The 23,728-nt window shown below is 48.7% G+C and overlaps 1 protein-coding gene across 7 annotated transcripts in view; it reads right to left on the bottom strand.

Moving 5' to 3' along the window:
• The window catches only part of RNF216 (ring finger protein 216), a 120,462-nt gene that overhangs the window by 23,176 nt on the left and 73,558 nt on the right, over positions 1-23,728 (bottom strand). For all 7 annotated transcript variants that reach the window (XM_042240386.2, XM_004021061.6, XM_042240389.2 and 4 more), the window contains one exon: positions 1,790-1,887. In XM_042240386.2, coding sequence (XP_042096320.1) covers positions 1,790-1,887 — 98 coding nt within the window. The remainder of the gene's footprint in view (positions 1-1,789; positions 1,888-23,728) is intronic.

Here is a 23,728-nt window from a genome sequence, read left to right as displayed (position 1 = left end):
GACTGAGTCCTGGAGCAGTCCAAATGCCCGATCAGGGGGCCATCAAGAACCAATTTACTGAGCTGGGCAAAACTCCATCAGCAAGTGCAAGCAGAATACACACGGCCAGGCCTGAGCAGGCCTTGAACGCAAGAAGCTGTCTGTTTATGTGCTTTGCCACAGTTATAAATAAGGGCCTTCTACTTAAAAATAACAACAATGAGCTAATACTTATGGAAAACATCATGTGGCGTGACCCTTCATGGACGCTTTAACCTGCACAACTCTACAAGTGGTCTATACCTTATAGGTAAGAAAATTTTACACTTAATTTAATTGGAGGATAATTACTTTACAATACGGTGGTGGTTTTAGCCACACATCAACATGAATCGGCCACAGGTATACATGCGTCCCCCCATCCTGAACTCCTCACCCCATCCCATCCCTCTTGGTTGTCTCAGAGCACTGGCTTTGGGTGCTTGCTTCATGCATCCAACTTGTACTGGTCAACAGATAAGGAAATTTTTAGGCACAGAAAGATTGAAAAATTTGCTCCAGGCTCTTAACTACAGGCAACCCCAATGTGACCACATGACTCCTTAAGAGCAGAGTGAGCTTGTCTCTGGTCAGACAAAGACAGAAAGATGGACAAAAGAATCAGAGAGACACGAGAAGAATCCCATCACCCCTGGCTGGCTTCGAAGACAGGAAGAAGGCCACGAGCCAAGGAATGTGAGAGCTTCCAGAAGCAGAGAATAACCTTCTATTCCCTGCTGCTGAGAAAATGGGAACCTTAGTCCTATACCCTCAAAGAACTGTATCCAGTCACCTGGATAATTCAGGATATTCTTCTCAATTTCAAGTTTAATAACCTTACATTTGGAAAGTCCCTTTTGCCATGTAAGGTAACATATCCACAGGTTTACAGATTCCACAAATTAGGGAGACATGGGACACTTCTGAGGAACACTGTTCTACCTACTAAACTTGTGGCAAACAGCAAAGCCAGGGAGCCCCTTGCCTGGATGCCAGTTCCTGCTCTGCCAATCACTGCTGCGTGAGCATGTCTACTTGGGCTCTCTGTGCCTCAGCTGTTGTCATTCGTAAAATGAGGATAACAGTACCCATCTCTGGTGGAGACTTGGGACTGTTAACCGCCCTAAAGAGCCACTTCCCACTTCATTTTCTTGGTTACAAAACCCAATCCTTACCCTTCAAATTTAAGCTGGACCAAAAACTCAGCCAGCTAGAGACTACATATGGAGTCTGCGTTGGGGCCTGACTAGGAGCACGTGGCTCAGTCTAGAGCAACAGGGTACGAGCAGAAACAACGTCCCTGTCTCTCTCCTCTCCCATGGGCCGGAGTGCAAATATGGGTGCCACCTAGTCACAACCATGGAGGTGAGAACACTCCTCCAGGGAATGACGAAGTGATGCGATAAAGAGAACGAGGTTTCTGAATGACCTCATGGGACAGACGTGCCCTATCTGCCTGGAAGGGCTGGACTATTATGAGAGAGAAATAGAAGTTTGTATTACGTAAGTCAATGCATGTAAAAAGTTAGTATCTGTAAAGTGCCCAGATACATACGGGGCGCCATACAGCAGTGGTTCTGACTGATGGCATCACATTGCATTCTAGAGGTTGTAATGGGGTTAGGTTGCTTCCTTGGGCCTATTCTAGACTGAAGCAGCTCGAGAGCTCATTTCTTCACACAGCATTCACTGCCTGCCACGCCCCTACAAAGGACAGGTTAACGGGGGAGCTGAGAATCAGCCAGCAGGCTCCCCAAACCACGCTACTCACACAGACGTTCGGTACTTGATGTCATCTTTTTCAGCCAGCTCCTCACAAGTGAGGCCGTTGTGCTCTTTCCAGAGTCCTTGACACTTCCGACAGGTTTCCTGGGGATAGAGGAGAGACACAAAGACAGCTCTTGGTGAAGAGATACCATGTAAGTTTCCATTCAGCAAGAGGGAATGTGAAACAAGCTTCACTTGGCTTGAATTCTTTTGGAGGATTGCTCTCCCTTTCAGCAGGGATATTTCTTAAGACATCTCTCAACAGAAGAAGTAAGAATCATTAGAAGGAACCATGGGGAAATTTTTCGCTCTTTAGATCAAAATAAAGCACTGCTCCCATTGCCCAATTTGTATAAGGCTTTCTAAAAATTCCAAGAGTCGCCTGAAAAACCCAGAGGATCGATTTATGTGGTCTTGGGCTTTTAAAATTAAAATCCTGTGAGCTGTTTGAGGGCTGGTTCCACCCTCTATTCCAGCACTGGTCTAGCAGACACCACTTGTGTTAAAACTGAACCGAAGGACAACCTAGACCAGGATCACTAGGGGTCGTTATGGGAGACATCCCCTCAGCCACCCCTCACTCAAAACCATGGCTATCATCCTCCATAGCTTAACTCCATTTATAATATAAATTTTAAAAAGTATTACTTTTTATTCAAGGACCTGTCACAGTTTACAAAATATTCTCATATATGCTGGAAACCATCTTACCTCAACAACAAGAATTTAAAGAAACATGAATCAAATGTAATTTCCATAAATGGAAGTCATCACCGTAATAAATACAATGAAGGAAAAGATGGTGTTATCAGTTTTGTTTGGCCTGGGGGCCAGTGAAGGCTTGAGGAAGTGGAGCCTGAGATTAGGAAGATGAGTCAAGAAAGCAAAAGGAGAATCGTGTTCCAGACAGAGGAACAGTAAGATGCTTGCAGAGGAAGTTGGGTAAGTTTGGTCCATGTAGCTGGACTGCAGATACTGAACACAGGCCTAGCGAGGCCACTGAAGCCTGTCTGTGTGAGGCTTTGTCAGTTCAGTTCAGTCGTTCAGTCGTGTCCGACCCTTTGTGACCCCATGAATCGCAGCACCCCAGGCCTCCCAGTCCATCACCAACTCCCGGAGTTTATTCAAACTCATGTCTATTGAGTCGGTGATACCATCCAGCCATCTCATCCTCTGTCGTCCCCTTCTCCTCCTGCCCCCAATCCCTCCCGGCATCAGGGTCTTTTTCAATGAGTCAACTCTTCGCATGAGGTGGCCAATGTACTGGAGTTTCAGCTTTAGCATGAGTCCTTCCAATGAACACCCAGGACTGATCTCCTTTAGTATGGACTGGCTGGACCTCACTGAGGTCCAAGGGACTCTCAACACCACAGGTCAAGAGCGTCAATTTTTCAGTGCTCAGCTGTCTTAACAGTCCAACTCTCACATCCATATATGACCACTGGAAAAACCATACCCTGACTAGACGGACCTTTGTTGGCAAAGTAATGTCTCTGCTTTTGAATATGCTATCTAGGTTGGTCATAACTTTCCTTCCAAGGAGTAAGTGTCTTTTAATTTCATGGCTGCAATCACCATCTGCAGTGATTTTGGAGCCCAAAAAATAAAGTCTGGTACTGTCTCCACTGTTTCCCCATCTATTTCCCATGAAGTGATGGGACCACATGCCATGATGTTCGTTCTCTGAATGCTGAGCTTTAAGCCAACTTTTTCACTCTCCTCTTTCACTTTCATCAAGAGGCTTTTAGTTCCTCTTCAGTTTCTGCCATAAGGGTGGTGTCATCCGCGTATCTGAGGTTATTGATATTTCTCCCAGCAATCTTGATTCCAGCTTGTGCTTCTTCCAGCCCAGTGTTTCTCATGATGTACTCTGCATAGAAGTGAAATAAGCAGGGTGACAGTATACAGCCTTGACGTACTCCTTTTCCTATTTGGAACCAGTCTGTTGTTCCATGTCCAGTTCTAACTGTTGCTTCCTGACCTGCATACAGATTTCTCAAGAGGCAGGTCAGATGGTCTGGTATTCCCATCTCTTGAAGAATTTTCCAGTTTACTGTGATCCACACAGTCAAAGGCTTTGGCATAGTCAATAAAGAAGAAATAGATGTTTTTCTGGAACTCTCTTGCTTTTTCCATGATCCAGCGGATGTTGGCAATTTGATCTCTGGTTCCTCTGCCTTTTCTAAAACCAACCTGAACATAAGGGAGTTCACGGTTCACGTATTGCTGAAGCCTGGCTTGGAGAATTTTGAGCATTACTTTACTAGCGTGTGAGATAAGTGCAATTGTGTGGTAGTTTGAGCATTCTTTGGCATTGCCTTTCTTTGGGATTGGAATGAAAACTGACCTTTTCCAGTCCTGTGGCCACTGCTGAGTTTTCCAAATGTGCTGGCATATTGAGTGCAGCATTTTCACAGCATCATCTTTTAGGATTTGAAATGGCTCAACTGGAATTCCATCGCCTCCACTAGCTTTGTTCTTAGTGATGCTTTTGCCTTTTCATACTGAACAGTATGAAAAGGCAAAATGATAGGATACTGAAAGAGGAACTCCCCAAGTCGGTAGGTGTCCAATACGCTACTGGAGATCAGTGGAGAAATAACTCCAGAAAGAATGAAGGGATGGAGCCAAAGCAAAAACAATACCCAGTTGTGGATGTGACTGGCGATAGTTCTAGCAAGGTCCGATGCTGTAAAGAGCAATATTGCATAGAAACTTGGAATGTTAGGTCCATGAATCAAGGCAAATTGGAAGTGGTCAAACAGGAGACGGCAAACGTGTACGTTGACATTCTAGGAATCAGCAAACTAAAATGGACTGGAATGGGTGAATTTCACTCAGATGACTCATTATATCTACTACTGCGGGCAGGAATCCCTCAGAAGAAATGGAGTAGCCATCATGGTCAACAAAGGAGTCTGAAATGCAGTACTTGGATGCAATCTCAAAATGACAGAATGATCTCTGTTCGTTTCCAAGGCAAACCATTCAATATCATGGTAATCCAAGCCTATGCCCCAACCAGTAATGCTGAAGAAGCTGAAGTTGAACGGATCCATGAAGGCTTACAAGACCTTTTAGAACCAACACCCAAGAAAGACGTCCTTTCATTATAGGGGACTGGAACGCAAAAGTAGGAAGTCAAGAAACACCTGGAGTAACAGGCAAATTTGGCCTTGGAGTACGGAATGAAGCAGGGCAAAGACTAACAGAGTTTTGCCAAGAAGATGCACTGATCATAGCAAACGCCCTCTTCCAACAACACAAGAGAAGACTCTACACATGGACATCACCAGATGGTCAACAATGAAATCAGACTGATTATATTATTCTTTGCAGCCAAAGATGGAGAAGCTCTATACAGTCAGCAAAACAAGACCAGGGGCTGACTGTGGCTCAGATCATGAACTCCTTATTACCAAATTCAGACTTAAATTGAAGAAAAGTGGGGAAAACCACTAGATCATTCAGGTATGACCTAAATCAAATCCCTTATGATTATACAGTGGAAGTGAGAAATAGATTTAAGGGACTAGATATGATAGACAGGGTGCCTGATGAACTATGGACGGAGGTTTGTGACACTGTACAGGAGACAGGGATCAACACCATCCCCATGGAAAAGAAATGCAAAAGAAGCAAAATGGCTATCTGAGGAGGTCTTACAAATAGCTGTGAAAAGAAGAGAAGCAAAAAGCAAAGGAGAAAAGGAAACCTATTCCTATTTGAATGCAAAGTTCCAAAGAATATCAAGGAGAGATAAGAAAGCCTTCCTCAGGGATCAATGCAAAGAAACAGAGGAAAACAAAATGGGAAAGACTAGAGATCTCTTCAAGAAAATTAGAGACACCAAAGGAACATTTCATGCAAAGATGCGCTCGATAAAGGACAGAAATGGCAGGCACCTAACAGAAGTAGAAGATATTAAGAAAAGGTGGCAAGAATACACAGAAAAACTGTACAAAAAAGAGCTTTACGACCCAGATAATCACGATGGTATGACCACTCACCTAGAGCCAGACATCCTGGAATGTGAAGTCAAGTGAGGCTTTGTAGGACATGATTATTGGTCTAACTTTTATCCTAAGAGTGCTGGGAAGTGTCAAAAGGTGTCAAGCATGGAAGTAACAGGAGCAGGTTGCTGATTTTTAAAAGATGATTATGTGTAGTAGCATTTCTATATCAAAAGGTGGTGGTGGGAGAATATGGTGATATACAAAAATCAGCCCAAAAGGATACCCAAGAATTGGTAGCACTGATTATCCTGAGTGGCTAGAAAGTGGGCTGTGGGCTCCCTGTATGTTACATAAATGTACTACCTAATTAAAATATAAAATTTAAAAAAGAAACAGAATGGACTTCATGAAGAACTGAGAACCTGAATAACTCTTTCTCATAAAAAGCCTTCAATCAACGGGATGGGGTGGGGGTGGGGTTGAGAGGAGCTGGTCAGAGATTGTCTGTTAAATGTTGTTGCTTCCAAAAGGTCCTGATGCTGTCTGGTCTACTACCTACATCTGTCAGCAAACAGAAGCTAAGTCAGTAGTGACTTCATTATTATACACCCAAACATAAAGCAGCACAAAATCCATTTTTAAAAGCCCTTGTGTCTGACTATTCTAGGAAACTGGAGGATAAACAACAGCTGGAGGACAGGTGAGCTGGTATCTAGACCCTAACCTTCAAAACAATACCAACCTAGTCACCCACTAGGAGCAACAGCCTGGAAACAGTGCATAGCGTCGAGAGAGCTTTCCAGCACTCCTGGTGGCCCAGCTATTAATTCACGGGGCCTTCCTCACAGGGAAGAGCCCATCTTCCAGGCGAGGCACAGGCCCACAACAGTAAGGTGGCCCGGCCAAGCCGAGCCAGCTGGGAGTGAGGGGTCACCGTGAAGCCATTGCTCACTTCCAACACCACAGTGGCTCTCCTGTGGGTCCATGTGTGGATCTTCAGGCATGTTCTTCTCGCTGAAGGCATCAGGGGTCCCAACGAATAAAATGAAATGTCTTTTGAAGAGACCAGAAACCCACAATTAAAATATGAGAAGCAAATAGCAGGCTGGGTGGATTTTTACATTTGGAGCTTTCTCTGTTGTTTCTTCACAACATACTCTCTCTTCTAAGCACAGTGTGCATTTTACTAAGAGGTAATCCTCTCAAGCACAGCTAGGCTTTGTTCCTAAATGCAACAAATGCTTAAACAGCATTAGAAGGAATGTTCTGGAACACTTCTAACATGAAGATAGTCAATTCTTCAAAGTAAGGTTAATGAAAGTCCCAAGGACCATTTGTAAGGCAGAGTACACAGCTGACAAGGAACTTCAAAACACGCGGGACGTGCACATCCTGGCTCTCAAATCTAATCAGGGAGACTCTCCACCACCCTTGTGCATTTTCAGATCAGGAGGAAGCAGCTGAATTCATCACCATTGCAAATACACAGAGAAGTCAGCTCCTTCCTTTTTGATGAGGAAGGCGTGCACATACTGGTTACCTCGTTAAGGAGCAGCTACCAGCCAGTGTTCCTCATGGTATCAGAGAGACTTCTGGTCAAGTTTTTATGCTGCCCTTTAGTGCTCAAGATGCCTCAAGGTGATCTGCCTATTCATTAAAGTCTTAACCCTGCACTATGAAGAAAGCACTCGATGGCTTCTGCTCATCCATTTTCTGCTGCTTAAACGTTTAATGGGTTTAGTTTCAGATGACCCTGTCAGGGAGCTGACATTTCTTCGTTGAAACAGCTTCCCCAAAGGTAGCAGATGGTGCCCCAGGTCATCGTCTACACGTAGCAGGGCCTCCTGCTGGTGGCAGAGAACCTGAGAGAGGAGACCCAGGGTGACCAAGGTCCAAGTCGCCAGACTCAGTGCTCGCCATGCCCCAGGCCTGCTCTGAAGCCGCTGCGTTCCTTGTCACTCTGCATCTTACCTGCCTGACTCCACCTCTGTCTCAGAAGCAGAACAGAGTATAAGCTGCTCCCTTACTTCTGAATTGTTCCTTCAGGGAAACTTCCAGACTTACTCTCCTGGGGAGAGATGTCACAAGCCTAAGATATGGGGTATGGGGCTGTGGCCAATTCAAATAGAATCTCTGAATTCCAAGTCTCTGCTCTGCCATCTCAGGTACTCAAAGAATGATGCGGCTGTAAATCCTCAGAACTCTTTCATAAAAGCTGAGGCCCAGGCATGTGGCCATTCACAGATGCTCAGCATACTCTAGAAGCCACAGGGCTGTGGGCATTCAGGCCACACGTGTCTTCCAGTTGTCAAAGTCACTGGTTCTCCCCACCTCAAGACCCAAATGACACACGGATACTAGCCAAACCCAGTGAGAGTTTCATAGTGAGAGAGAAAAGCAGACAGCGAGATGGATGCTAGAACCCCCGGAATCAGTAAAGCTCGGCAAAGCCAGAGCTCAGGCACAGGCAGCGGGCTCTCCTTCCTGTCACCGAGGGAATTTGAGAAGTTCTGTCTTCTCTATGGTAAGGATGCCGAGGAAGTTAGATACATGAGCAAACCGAGTACAGCACAGTGGAGGTAAGCACACTAGTGTACATACGTGTGCGTGTGCACACACACAGGCACATGAGAGGCAGCAGAGTAGCGGGAGGGGCGAAGTCAGACAAGGATTCTCTGAGGAGGTGGCATGTTCATGGGACTGAATAAAACCAGTATTATGAGTGATGAGAACACCCAAGCAACCAATATCCCATTTGGACTGACATCTTTTAGTGCAGCGCCCTGCCCAGTTCCAATAGCCTGAAGTCTGTAAAATACGTGAACCAGGGACTTCCCTGGTGGTCCAGTGGTTAGGAACCCATGATTTCACTTTTGAGGCCATGGGTTCAATCTCTGGTCAGGGAACTGAGATCCCATAAGCTGCACGGCATGGCCAAAAAAAAAAAAAAAGAGTAGACCCAGACTCTCAAGCATTTCAACTATCAAACATATTCAATGTGCTAATATTTTAATGAGCACAAATGCTTTTCATATCATTAAATTAAAAAATGTTTTAAACTAAAATTATTTAAAAGCATTTATTTCATCCTACCCTTTAAAACTTTCTAAATTTATAGTTTGCAATGTATGTTACAACAGTAGCACAAACATGTAACTTATAAATAAATACCCATACACTCTGGGGGGAATTCTGCTGTGTACATTTTTCTTCCCCGATAGAGCAATCACAAAGTCAGACATCTGCTGCTCTCGAGCTCGGACAGTCATGGAAGAAGGGAACCAGACAGGGCAGCAATCTGCCTGGGCTTGCATTTCCAGAAGCTCTGATGGACTGAAGGGCCGAGCAGGAGGCAGGAAGACAGTTAAGCAGAAACTGGAAGAGTCTGTGGGCTTGGGCTGCTGGAAGCATGGACTTGGATCGAGTGCTGCAGAAGGAGAAGCAGCTCCGAGTGAGGTGGGTGGTAGAGGTGAGAATACAAGTTTAATTTTAGACTAGCTTATTTATTCACTCTCAATATTTGCTGAATTTTTATCATTTGTCAAGGGCTATAGCAGATGCTGGGGATATAGCAATAAGCAAGTCAGACTTCTTGGGGTTTATGTTCTGGTGAAGAAAACATTAAACGAACAGGGTGTATAGCTACAACTGTGCTAGGAACATTTCAGAGGAAAAGCACTGGGTGCTGTAAAGCAGCAGAGTTAAGAATCAGCCCAGGGACCAGGAAAGCCTGAGGATACGGTGCTGAAGCTGAGCCCTCAGGGATAAGCAGAGTGAGCAGGATTTGGGGGAAGGGTGCTCTAGGCAGAGGGAGGAGCAGGGGGGAGGGCTCTGGCATGGGGGTGGGGGATGGCCTGTCTCATCTGTGGGGCAGAGGGAGCTGGTATTAGCTGGAGCCCAAGGGGGAGAGCTGAGAGTGGACAGTGGTTAACCCTGGTGCAGCCACTGGAGGAGGAGGGAGGTATTTGGAAAGCCAGGGTGATGGGTGGGAAGCGCAATGATCTAATTTACATTTTTAAAAGACCATTCTGGCTGCTCATGGCGGAGGGAGGGATGCCTTGCTAGGCGGCAGGACTTTGCAGGGACCCCCCCACTCCCAACACACACAGGACAAGAGCCCTGTAAACAACTTGGAGAACAAGCCCTAGAGTCTGGATTCAGTTCTGGGCCTAACTGCTGCTGCTGCTAAGTCACTTCAGTCGTGTCTGACTCTGTGCGACCCCACAGACAGCAGCCCATCAGGCTCCCCCGTCCCTGGGATTCTCCAGGCAAGAACACTGGAGTGGGTTGCCATTTCCTTCTCCAATGCATGAAAATGAAAAGTCAAAGTGAAGTCACTCAGTCGTATCCGACTCTTAGCGACCCCATGATTGCAGCCTACCAGGCTCCTCCATCCATAGGATTTTCCAGGCAAGAGTACTGGAGTAGGGTGCCACTGCCTTCTCCATAGTCACTTCAGTTGTGTTCAACTCTGTGTGACCCCATAGACGGCAGCCCACCAGGCTCCACCATCCCTGGGATTCTCCAGGCAAGAAGACTGGAGTGGGTTGCCATTTCCTTCTCCAATGCAGGAAAGTGAAAAGTGAAAGTGAAGTCGCTCAGTCGTGTCCGACTCTTAGCGACCCAATGGACTGCAGCCCACCAGGCTCCTCCGCCCATGGGATTCTCCAGGCAAGAGGACTGGAGCGGGCACCGTTGCCTTCTCTGAGCTTCCACAGCCCTCCACGACTCTGTTCCTTAACCCAGCGGGGCCAGCGATGAGCCTGCAGCAGTGAGGCTGATATGTGACTGGCAAACGGCTACACATCTATCATTTCTGGTCAGGAATAAGAGGGCCAGTTTCCCTACATGATTTCAGAAAGGGACTTGACTTTACAAAGGAGATTTGTTTTTTCAGCTTTGGCTCTTTGATGAGTTTCTCATTGAAATGTCATCTATATGGTAGGGACCATCTTTAAAAAGTGTCTCAAACTCAGATATCCCACTCAAGGTTTCCCTGGCTCAAGGTTTCAGACTTACACATCTTCCGGTACAGGCTGTTCACATACACATTTTATTCAGTCTTCACAGCAATACTACTTGGCCATTATTCACCCCCTCCTTTTTTTTTTGGTTAAGTAAATGAGAAAAGGAAGGCTCAGAGAGGCAAATTAACTTGTTCATAAGGTTGTTAAGCTATGGACTCAAGTCTGCTCAAATCCATTCCTGCTTCCCACTCTGTTCTCACTGCCTCTTGGCACGGTGTTGTGAGCAAGAACAGGTCACTGCTCACTGGAAACCCAAGGGCATGAGGGTATGAGCATCTTATGTAGGGGAAACCACAGAGGAAGGGTCAGCGAGGTCATGTAGAATCCTGGGCATCGCGGCACCGAGGTGTGGACACCCAGCTGCAGCTGCACAGGATGCCCGCTTCCCCCGTTTCCTGGAGAGCTGGGAAGGACCCATGAAGAGGCAGGATGGACTAGGAGTAAACCCAAGGACACGGCTTCTTAATAATGATAGGAATCCGCAAACCACAGGGCAATCCCGGGCTGGACACGTGTGAGGAAGTAGCTGCTCTTGCCGCTTTCCGCCAGCTTCATGTCTGGAAGTGTGTCCTGAGATTCCTATTAGATGTACACACATGAGCTTTCCACACCAGAACCAACTACCAATGACCTGGTCCTTCCCTCAACTAGCCGCAGGGCCTTTCTTTGCAAATACTTGCCACTCACTTCCCCAGAAGTGGCCAGGACCAGAAGGGGTGAGGACCTGCGGGTGGCAGTGGCTGAGACCACGGCCACCACAAGGCTGCCCTGGAGCGCTCTGCACTGAGCGGAGCAGGGACACCTCCCCGCTCCTCCTTCGCCGAGAGCTGCCACGGGGACCAGCACTGTTCTCAGCAATCTGCCGGTGAACAAACGAAGTCCCCGCCCTCCTAGAGTCTATATTCTGGGGTCGGGGGCAGTGGGCGGACCACCACACAGGTAAAATGTCCGCCCTGTCAGAAGACAGGGAACATCTGGGCAACTAAAGCCAGGCGAAGGGTAGAAGTGCAGGGAGGTGTGCGAGGCGGCGCTGCAGCTCACGGCTGAAGGGCATCTGCTGGAGGAGGGGGAGTGGGACGGTGCAGGAGAGACGCTCAGACAAGCCGCTGTTCAGGGTGCACCCGTTCCGAGCCAGCACTCAGGCTAGCCCGCTGGCCTCCTGCCAGGGCTCCACGCCTGACACTTCAGCCTTGCGAAGCTCTGCCGAGGTGTCCTTTCTCTGCTGGCAACATGTACTCATCAGCTCTCATTTCAAATACTAGGGGTTCCGGGAAACCCAACTGACTTGGTCAGAAGCTGGTACTTTTTCTCTGCACTCCCAGAGCCCTTGGCTTCAATGCTATTACAGAACCTTTAATAGTGCCTCATGATTATCTGATTACATCACATCTCCAAGGGGTCAGGCACTCCTTGAAGGCATAGTCTATGCCCTGCTAATCACTACAGACAGGCTTGGGGCGGAGGGTCCATCTATTAAAAAATGCCATCCCCTGAGTGCCTGCTGTGAGCCACACGGGGATCCACCGGTGACTAGGGCAGCAGAAAGTCCAGACTGAAAGGAGCCTATAATCTTCCACGCTATGTCTCAATTATCTTTGGCTTTCTAGGGCCTGGCACTAGGTCTGACACGCACAAGGGGCTGAACGGATGAAAAACTACAGAGACGATGGTGGGCAAGACAAAGCACATTCCGCTCCATGAAGAGCTACAAATGCGGCTAGCCTGCCCTGTTCTGGGGGCTTCTGCATTTTACGTGGGAAAAGGCACACGGAACCTCCAGGTAAACTGATCTCTCCCCCAAAGAACCCTATCACATCTTTTTCTTTAAAATTACACAAAATGTGGTGATGGTTTTACGACAAAGTCAAGTTACATGTGGGACAAGTTCAAGTTAGTCCATCAGAGTTTATGCCTTAAGGATACGGGTTATGCCTTTTGCACTGCCTTCCTTTCTTTGCTCCTTAAAACCCTTCCCCAAGCTAATGCACACAACTTACACATAGGTTACTACCAAGAAGTTAACGGCCAAATGCCTGCAGAAGGTGCTTGAGAAAGTACTGCATGCATTTAAAGTAAGATATTCTTGGTCAATTTTCTCCTATAGCTTCCATATGTGGAAACAGATCTCTCTTCATTTCCAATGAAAGGAGCTTCACCAAGTACACTGCCTGTGAGAACCTCTAGTTCAGAGGGATTAGGACTCAAATCACAGTCAGTCAGGCTCTTCCCAGGGGGTGTGGAAGGTCAGTGGCCACCTGAGGTCAGATCACAGGTTCCTCCTGCCCACCCCTCACCCCAACAAGACAAGTCCAGCCTGCCTGGGCCTACCTTTCTTAAGGATGAACAAAATCCAAACATTAATTCTTTTGGTGATGTCTTATAATTACTGGATTACATCATGCCTCTACAAGAAGCCAAGCTCTCCTAAAAGATTTCTCACTATCCTTCAAATTAAATAATCTCTCTGAGACAGAAGAACCTTTTGATTTTTGAATGCAGAAATTAAAATCTGGGTGTGGCCAGGCAACAGCTCTGGGCAACATTACTGCAGAATGGGTCTCTCTGGGGAAGACTCCATAGTGCTCCTTTTGGATGGACACACACAGAACTATAGCAATTTAAAACATGTGCGCGCTGGGTGCACACCCTACCACTTCTATGCACAGAAAGAGACTCTGAAAAAAGAAACCTCCAAATCTCATTCCTGCAGCTGAGAAGGAAGCCAAACAGCCCTTCTCTCCGGATTCACCGAGATCAGGTGACAAATCAGAACAGGCGGCTCGTATCTGGTTTCTGTGCTGCTGCTGCCCCCTAGGGACAGGAAGCTGTGACGGCACGGAGACTCATGGAGAGAGCTGGGCTGCCCGGGAGAGCGCTGGGTGTGCTCAGCTGGGTCCCACTCTGCAACCCCACGGACAGTAATCCACCAAGCTCCTCTGTCTGTGGAATTTTCCAGGCAAGAATACCGGAGTGGGGTTGCCAATTCCTTCTCCAGGGGATCTTCCCTAGGAGAGGGTAACACTGAAACACTGACTGGGAAAGGCCATTACACTAAGGCCGTGGCTGCCTGCTTTTTACTGTACTACGCAGCCAGGACTTCTAAGAAACAGTGGGATGTAATGTAAATGTAAATTACTCCCGGGTGTCCAGGGATAATAGAAGTCCAATTTTATCTTTATTGAAATAACCACAAAACACCAATTTCCTCACAGAATTAATAGTTATTCAGGTATGACTTCCTCTAGAATGTCCACTGAACAGAACCATGGGGACGATATCAGCAACACCCGTGGCACGCCAGCAGGCACATCCTAATATACTCTGATGACTACGCTCGGTAATGGGAAATAAAACGGACAGATACAAGTCGCCTACCTTCCCAGAAGTTACTCAGGGAAAGGTCACCATATGGCATATAAGTAAAACACACAGTGAGACAAGATTATAGGTGCTCAGGAGGAAAATATGGCGCTGCGTTGCAGAAAGGGCTGCTGTTCATAATTTGAAAGTGGGTGGCGGGGGAGGGCTTCTCTGAGAAGGTGTATTTAAGCAAAGACCTAACAGAGAAGAGGAAGTAGGCTCTGTGATGTCTGGGGGGAGGGATTCCAGGCCATGGGAATAGCAAGGAGGGAGGTGGAAAGGCCACTGGGCTGAAGAAGGGCGGGGTGTCTGGGGCCTGGGAGACAGTGGTAAGGACTCTGGCACGCACCCAGAGTAAACAGGTTAAAGAGGGTTCTCTGAAAAAGGACTTAAGTGAGTGAAGTCCTCAAACCCCCTCCACTGGCCCCCTCCCCGGCAAGCTCACAGGTCTTGGAGCCACACCTCCACCTGGGCCCCAGGTCTCTCGGACCTCGTGCTGTGCTCACAGCTTTGAAAGGGCGGGTGGGCAGAGGCTGTGACTAAGCCCAGCCCAAAGGGCTCTGCTCACAGTAGACGCGAAACACAAGGCAAGTCTGGGGAACCAGCTCCTCACAGCTATGATTCATACAACTATGGACTAGAATCCATTGGTGGGTTATGAAATTATTTTAGTAAAATACAGTAAGTGGATTTAAAAAAAACTAGAACAGAAAAGATACAAGAGTGCATTCCATATGCCAGGTATTTATTTCGTAAAACTATTGCTTTGGTTATACATATACATGTTTATGTTTGCACTGATTTTATGGTAAAATATATTCCTACTATAAGTCACAGTCAAAACAATCTGAAAGCCATCAACTTAGGATTCAGTCAGTCATCCATCCGTTCAAACACCAAAAAGCTTCTTTAGAGGATGACTTACAGATGCACTGTACACCAGAAAAGCAGAGAAACCAGACCCCGCCATGCAGGCCTGAGCAGGAATGAAGGCCACCTGGGCACCTCTCCCCCGTGTCTGGTCCAGCAGCAGGCGGGGAGGTGTATGCAGCTGGGCTTCAAGACCAGGCAGAGGCGGCGCCGGAAGGTCTGAGCACACGAGGAAGGAGGGGCCTCAGACCTGGGCCTCTCAGCGGAAGGGCTGAGTCTAAGGTGGGTGCGGTTCCAGGGGGCACTCTGTACAGCTGGCAGTGGTCCCAGCACCAGGGGCAGGACTCAGGGTTTCCAACACCCTTGGTGGACGCTGGGCAGGATGGCTCACAAAGGTCTCTGACCCCGGCCCTTCGCCTGAGGAGAAGTTTCCAAAGAAGGAGGCCCCGCAGGCCCCTTGCAGTGGCCTGTCTCCCGAAGGCGGCGTGGCTGCTCCCTCAGCCTGTAATGCCCCCTCCATCCCACCCCACAGAGGTTCACACCCTAGCAGAGGAGCCCATGAGCTGAACATAACTGTAATAAAATGAACAGTCATCCCCAAAGAGACCTGGAATGACAGCCGTGCTGCACAGGCCAGTCAGGCTCTCTAGACAGGGAAGGCGTTGACCAGAAGCCACACCTTCTCAGATGTTAAACCTGACAGAAGAGAACACAGACGAACACCTGCTCTTTCGTGAGGAGAGGACTTCTTAAACACATCCCCAAAAGCACACACTACAAAGGCAAACTGAGTGACCGGAGTAGTTTCATCCCAGGGAAGACACTGCAGACAGGGTAACAGACGCGTGACTGACTGGAAGATATCTGGAACTAAAACCGAAAGCAGATTAATATGTAGAGCGCACAGAGAGCCAGCCAAAACTGGGAAGTGAAAACAAAAATCTGATATAAAAATGGGTTAAAGACATGAGAAGGGAGAGGAGCAACTTTAAAAGTTACCAAAGACAGATGACCAACAGGCACGTGAAAGGATGCTCAACATCGCTATTAGAGAAACGCAGATCAAAATTACAATGAGGTGTCACCTCACACCGGTCACAATGACCATCACCAACAAGTCTACAAATAATAAACGGTGGAGAGGGTGTGGACAAAAGGGAACCTTCCTACACTGTTGAAGGGAAGGTAAATTGATACAATCTCTATGGGGAACAGAATGGGGGTTTCTCAAAAAACTAAAAAAGAGAGTTATCACATGATCCAGCAATCTCACTCTTGGGCATATATCCAGAAAAGACAGGAACTTTTACTTTGAAAAGATACACACACCCCCAAGGTTCACAGCAGCACTGTTCACAAAAGCCAAGGCATGGAAGCGACCCAAGTGTCCGCTGGCAGACGGGCGGATAGAGACGACGCGGTGCACACACACATATACAACGGAACACTCCTCAGCCGCAGAAAGAATGGCATAATGCTATCTGCAGCAACGTGAATGAAGCATGCCCTTTTCACTTTTTAACCATTTGGGAGGAACTTCTTAAGAGTGACGAGGACACAATTCACCCTTTTGTTGGTAACTCGCATTATGGTCTCAGTATATGCCAGTCGCTCTGAGCTGTTACCAGCAAAGCCACAGGCATCCACCACAGCCATCCTTACCCCACTCGAGGGCTGCTGGGCCCTTAGAGTCCTCACGTTTGTTTGGCCAGATGGTTTTTTTCCTTACTGCTGTTTCTATGACTGCCCCCACGTACTCCTTTCTCCCCTTCTATGGTTAAGGAGCTGAAGACTAGATAACGAAGCACTGCAGAACTGGGTCTCACGTAAAAAGAGACTGATCTGAAGGTCAATCTCCAGGGTGAGCCCTGGAGGACAGAGCATGCAGGCTGGGATGTTAACTATCTTGGAGGCATCAAAGGCTATTCTGATTAGCTCCTGCCACTATTTCAGTATGGAAGATAAAAAAAGGCAGCTGTGGGAAATTCTTCTCAAAAATGGTAATGATTATGAAATCTGCCCTGGCTTGACCTTACGGCCCTTTACCAGCCAGATAATCCTTGCCTCCTGGGCCAACGCTGTATGGCGAGTGGTACCCTTTGTTCCCAGAGACGAGTGCGAGGGGCTGCAAGGATATCAGGTCAACCCCCCGACTCCGTGTTCAGTTTCCCTGAGGGTGGAACTTCCAGACTATACAGACCAACACCAGTCTTTAGATACCAGGGTGAAGGAGAAAAATTCCCACGTCTTCTCATTTTACCAGATGACAAGCTTCTCTGACCAGGACATCTTTAGTTTGTTCTCATTAACAGGCTTTCTCACAAAACCCAAGCCATGAGATTAGTGCAGTGGGAGAACAGGTATGTTACAATCTTTTTAGATCGAGCATGCAGGTCTCATCATACTCATCTGAATATTTTAGGATCCATGGTTTATGAGAAGTTGTCAGTGTACTCTTATGAAACCCTTGTCAAGAAAACAACACCTAAAAAGAAAGACACTACAGAGACATAGTATCTGCAACTGTAGTAACAAATGATGTCTCCTGATGGGATTAATCAAGAGGAGTCTGGATTCATCTATATTCCCATATTCGATGAACTAGAAAATGGGGACATTATTGTAACCATGCTGTTTTCCCCCCAGGACTCAAGAAGAATGGAGTTATTCCTGAAGAAAACAACAGATTTAGATTTTATGTGGGGGATGTGAGGAGTTCTTGGCGGTGTGGTTTGTACTCATCAGGCTAGGAGCTTGGGGAGAGCTGGGGCTGGAGTCCAGATGTGGAAGGCTCTGGCATGCAGAAGGAATTTAAGACAGCCTGGATGAGGTCACCCCGGGCAAGTGGGGACAAACACGAAGGGGGACAGGTCAGAGTCCTGGGGTGCTCCAGAGTCCTGGGGTGCTCCCGGGCAGAGAAGGGGGAAACAGGAAGCTTCTGAGTGGTGGGGCCTTTAAGGTAACTAGACTAGGTTTCTTAAATGGAAAGATGACGGATGAAAGAGAGTGGCTAAGACTGCTATGCTCGAGGGGCTGGCAATCACTCTTCGGGGCTAGTTGACAACATCACAGCCAGCTCTCTCTGCCGGAGTATCGACACACACCCTACTTGCATTTCTCTCTGGTGAAGTCTTGCACAATTCATGACAGAATTTCTGGCATTCTGCAGTCCTACAGGGACAGGAATCCAAAGGCCTGTCGTGTCAGGCTTCTTGGAACCAAGAACTGGCTCAACTCTGAGCCCCGCTCACCACTGGGTAACATGCAGATAACTCCTGGCGCACACTCTGTTCGTTACTGATGGCTTACGCTGCATTGCTCACATAACCCAGGACCCCATGCTGGCAGCAGCATCCTGGCTGCTGCAAACTTTAGCTCCAATTCATAGCCGAGGACTCCTCGTGGATACCCACGGCGGTGTACAGCCCTACCTCCCAGCACGGCTGGGCTGAGGGCTGGCAGCTAGGCCTCAGAGTGTGTGAGGAAGGAGGGACAGCCTTTACAGCTGTCCCAACTGTCAGTCACAGCTCCTCTGACTATTTCTGATAACGAGATTGGTAATGATTTCTGGAAAACCTGGGAGGGCAGCAGGTTCCTGGAGGGACAGCAGGGGTGGGGTGGGAACGGCCAGAGCGCATCCGAGCAGGACAGGGAGCAACAACTCTCGGGCCGACTCCTTCCGGCGGCCGCCGCCTCCCCGCACGCCTGTATGGGCTCTGCACGTCGGCATCGCTTCATTTTCTTGCTCACCTCTCTGCTGACCCCTCAATCCCACTCCTTCTCCAGTGGCGCTCACTTCCCCTTGCAGAACTGGACTTTTATAAGGAAGCAGAGGTCACGCATTGAGCGTTCCCCTGTGGAGGCTGCTGTCCCCTTGAATGTGGCCCCCACTCACTCGTTTTTGGACCCCTCGGGACAATTAAGTCTCTCAAGTTTCCTTTTTCCTCCTTTTCCCTGAGACAGACACACAGACTTGCTCTATTGGAGAGATTTTATGGCTTAGCATGCTGGGTGGACAGACTGGAGGGAAAAAATGACACACAGGAAGTTATTTCAGAAACTCCAGTAAAAAAGAAAATGATGTGGTTTCAGGTATATTTCCAGGCTGGTAACTGGAAAGTCCCACTGGATTTTCCTCCGCTTCTAAAGCTCAAGGCATCCCACCTGTTGCCCCAGGTGAAAAGAATAAAGGCAACAGTGTAGCACAAGGCCTGGAGAATGAAAGGAAGCATCTGTTGCTATTTACCGCGACGAGCAGTCTCTTCTCAAAGGTGGCCACTCTGCAGATCTCCCTGGAGGAGCACAAGGGTTCACAGGCGACTGCAGCACCGCCGGTGGGCGCCCGGCCTGCACAGGCTCGCCTACGGCCGGCCCCGGGGGGCTCCCCTCCTCCCTGCTCCTTTCCCCTCTGCCTTGTGTGCTTCTGAGTCCTGGTGATCAGAGTGCGCCAGCGCAGCCGGGTGCTCCTCGGGGCTTGTTTTCTACATCAGCACATAGTCAGTCAGCGCAATTCAGTCGCTCAGTAGTGTCTGGACCTTTGCAACCCCACGGACTGCAGAAGGCCAGGCCTCCCTGTCCATCACCAACCCCCGGAGCTTATTCAAACTCATGTCCATTGAGTCGGTGATGCCATCCAACCGTCTCATCCTCTGTCGACCCCCTCTCCTCCCGCCTTCGATCTTTCCCAGCATCAGCGTCTTTTCCAGTGAGTCAGTTCTTTGCATCAGGTGGCCAAAGTACTGGAGCTTCAGCCTCAGTCCTTCCAAAGAATATTCAGGACTGATCTCCTTTAGGACAGACTGGTTGGATCTCCTTGCAGTCCAAGGGACTTTCAAGAGTCTTCTCCAACACCACAGTTCAAAAGCATCAATTCTTTGGCACTCAGCTTTCTTTATAGTCCAGTCCAACTCTCACATCCATACATGACCACTAGAAAAACCACAGCTTCGACCAGACGGATCTTTGTTGGCAAAGTAATGTCTCTGCTTTTTAATATGCTGTCTACGTTGGTTATAGCTTTTCTTTCAAGGAGCAAGCGCCTTTTAATTTCATGGCTGAAATCATCATCGCAGTGCTTGTGGAGCCCAAAGTCACAGCACATAGTGCCCTGTGGGTATGTCTCTCTCTTTTTTCGCTCCTAAGCTTTCAACCTTTCCCTCCTTGCTCCTAGTTCATTTCAGTTCAGTAGCTCAGTTGTGTCTGACTCTTTGCGACCCCATGAATCGCAGCACACCAGGCCTTGCTCCTAAGTGCGACAGAAAGGAAGGCCTCTCTTGGGCCCAAGCAACATGACTGAATACAAGCATCAGAAAAAGGAGGAAGAAACGTCACTCAACACAAGGTCGTGGTGCAAAATCCAAGTGGAAGAGTTCCAACTCGCAAGGCATGGGAACAGGAAAATGAGACCTGTCTCAATGCAGAAACAACCGGCGCGGTCTCCTTCCCGATGCTGCACGCCCGCCACACTCCCACTCCACATGCTTCGGCCACTCCAGGTACGGTGTGAATTCTTTCAAATATTTCTGTTACGGCAAACAGTAGAACACTATGCATTTGGTTAGCACGCTAACCATCCTATGTCTCCAGGCACTGTTATCCTTAGACCCCTACTGACAAGCCCACATGGCTCTTTATCCAACTGAAGACTAGTCCTCTCCCTTAGGAACAAGAGCAGTTTCATCAGTGGTTTTCAATTCCGTGGGACAGAACACTATAAAGGACATCAGAGAACACTTTCATGCAGACGAGTGGCTACAGATGGCTTCCTCGGGGGATGGTTACCTAGTTACTTGCTCCTCAGAGGAGCAGCAGCACCGTCTTTCCCAGGAGCGTGTCAGAAAGGCAGAACGTCAGGCTCCACTCCAGGCTTGACAAGCAGATCTGCGTTTTGACAGGGTTACTAAGTGATGCGAATACACAGTAAAGTTTGAGAAGGCCAGACCTCTCCTTACACAGGTCTTCGTTTTGCTGATTCTTTTGATACTTCTGCTCAGACAAGAGGGTATCAGGTAATCAGAGATCTTTAGGAGATCAGTTTTCACCACTGGCAATTTTTAGGGAAGCTGACTATATGCATTACCCGTTCTTTTCAACATGGCTATGGAGAGTGGCAGAGTATACCCCATGCTCATGAAATCATCCCTTCGTCTTGCTTCAAGGGAAAGGCCATCAAAACACGTAACAGCAGGGGACAAAGCATGAGCGAGTGAGGTGAGGCAGGGGCCAGCAGTGAGGCCTGTAGCTCTGTCTGTAAACCAGGGTCTAAAAGTATCAGATTTACTAAATATTCTGCTGAAAATGCAACAGTGGGCAGTACACTTTGGGAAGCGCTGTGCACACACACGATGCTGGTGCAGGGTCCCCAGGCCCACACATAGCCCACCGCACAGAGCACACGCTCGCTGACCACAGAGGCTGCCTGCCCGTGCAGGGGAGGGCCCAGCCAGCGTGCAGGTGGGGCCCACCCAACGCCACGTTGAGGGAGCCGCCTGGAAGAGACACTCAGAACCAGGGAGAGTGTGGAGCTGACTGCCGACAAAGACAAACGAGCCTTCATTTTCTCGCTTACTTATTCTTGGACTAAAATGTTCAGCGCAGTTCGTCACTCAAGTATAAACAGACCTTAGGATCTGAAGCACTGTGAAAAAGCGCGTGATCAGGGAGAACTTCATCGATGGTGTATCCCACCATCTGCCCCCGAAGCATGCTGAACCACCAGCCCCACTTTCCCATTCGTTTTCTTCATGTTCAAAAACCCAAAGGTGACCTCTGTGAGCAAAAGTGCAACTAAGGTGCTGAAATGGGTCTCGAAACACAGTACGTTGCAAATGTGACTTCCCTCTCAACTTTCTCAAGCTGTCTTTAGATTTTATCCATGGCCCCGACTCTCCGTTCCAGTTACGTGGCATACCGAGGGGGAACCTGTACTGCTGGCCATATAAGGAGCCTGTCCACAGCCTTCCCTGCAGGCAAGACGAGCCCAGCCCAGGAAGGGAGCGTGGAAGGTCATCCAGTAGGAAGCATGTCCCTCACTCCCCTTTAGGCCCCTTCCCTAGAAAGGCTGCAGCGACTGTGTAGACACCTGGCCCTGCAGAGAGCTGCCAGAGTGGTGCCCTGGTGTTGCCAGTGTCTTTGTTTTTCACTCTTAATTCCTTCCGTTCAGCAACTACTCAGAACAACAACAGATGGACAGCTGGGTAAAACTTCCCCAGCAGCCGTTTGCCTTTTGTCAGGCTTCCCAAGCTCCGCTCCGCTAGGGCTCAGCAGTAACTGCCCTGTGTGCCTGGATAAAGGCTGGTCAACCTGGAAACACTGGGGGCACGCCTGCTGAAGCTCTGAGAGGCCTGTCTGTGACTGACTGGGAGCCCGTATAACCACTCCAGTTTGTTATGGCTTGCTCAACTGAACCACACAGGCTAAAAAAGACACATTTTGGGGCGGCAGCTATTATGGACTGAATTCTGTTTCCTCCTACATACGTATGCTGAAGTCCTGACTCCCTGTAGCTCAGAATCTATCTAGAGGGGCCGTCAGAGTGGGGATCGGGCTGAAAGGAGGGCCGACCCTGAGCCAGCCTGACTGGAGTGCTCACGGGAGAAGGGTGTGTGTGCACAGGGACACGGGTGACGTGTCCACAGTGGAAAGGCCCCGTGCGGACACAGGGCAGAGGCGGCGTCTGCGAGCCACGGGGAGAGGCCGAGAAGAGACCAGATGTGCCGACACCTCCATCTTGATCTTTTGTTAGGACAACCCCTGCAAATTAACAGAGTGGCTTCAATGGTGACCCAACACTAGGCTGCGGTGGGTCCAGAGAGGTTCTGACCTTTGTGCACACACTGCTGCCCTACCGTCCTCTTCGTACGTGCGGAGGCTCTAAGTCATGCTTTTGGGGGAACAGAAGGGAACAGACTGTGGAGACTGTGACTAAGTCCCAGAAAACGGAGAGTGCCACCAATTTATTTTCCATTCGGATGAACATGTGGCTTCCCAGAAGTGGGGCCTCTAAGTACAGTTGGCTTTGGGGGAGTAACAATCCTTTTCTTTTGGTCATGCTGCGTGGCTTGAATGACCTCGGTTCCCCAACGAGGGGTTGAACCTGAGTGGCAGCCTGCTCTGGTGCTGTCACTATCTTTGTTTTTCATTCTCAATTCCTTCCTTATAGTAACCACTCACCACTCACCACTGTAAAGGGCCCCCGCAGTGAAAGCACCGAGTCCCAGCCACTGCCCCACCAGGGAAGCCCCGGCAATCTTGTAGTTGTATCAGTTACTCCTGTCTTTACTAATGACCTCACTTCACAAAATGGTCACGTTGAAGAGTTACGTTCGCGGCACTTAGTAAGGAACAAAGCAACCAGCCTCAGAATATACCACCTCCCAAGGCAAAGCGTGAGGAGAGAGCTTGTGCCACTGACCAACTTCTACAGCAGGAAAGGAGCTGGGTGAGGCCTCCCTGAGCCAGGGCCGTTCATGGAAGGCCTCCTAAGGTGCATCCACAGAGCCATGGGGACGGTGGAGTTTCACACAGGGGGACAACATGGTCAAGTGTGTTCGGTATGACGACCGCGCCGGTGCAGGCATGGAGCAGAGGCCAGAAGCACAGACTTGCGAGGAGGCTGCCGTGCTGACCCCGGCCACAGTGCAGGGTGGAGGAGGGCCGCGGAGAGAACTTGGCGACAGGCTGCCAGGAGAGCTGGGAAGTGGTCTAGACTGAAGGTGCGAGGACCTTTGT

The sequence above is a fragment of the Ovis aries genome, chromosome 24 (assembly GCF_016772045.2).
Source record: "Ovis aries strain OAR_USU_Benz2616 breed Rambouillet chromosome 24, ARS-UI_Ramb_v3.0, whole genome shotgun sequence".
NCBI lineage: Eukaryota > Metazoa > Chordata > Mammalia > Artiodactyla > Bovidae > Ovis > Ovis aries.
Note: the sequence above shows the minus strand (reverse complement) of the source record. Positions and strands in the feature narration are given on the sequence as shown.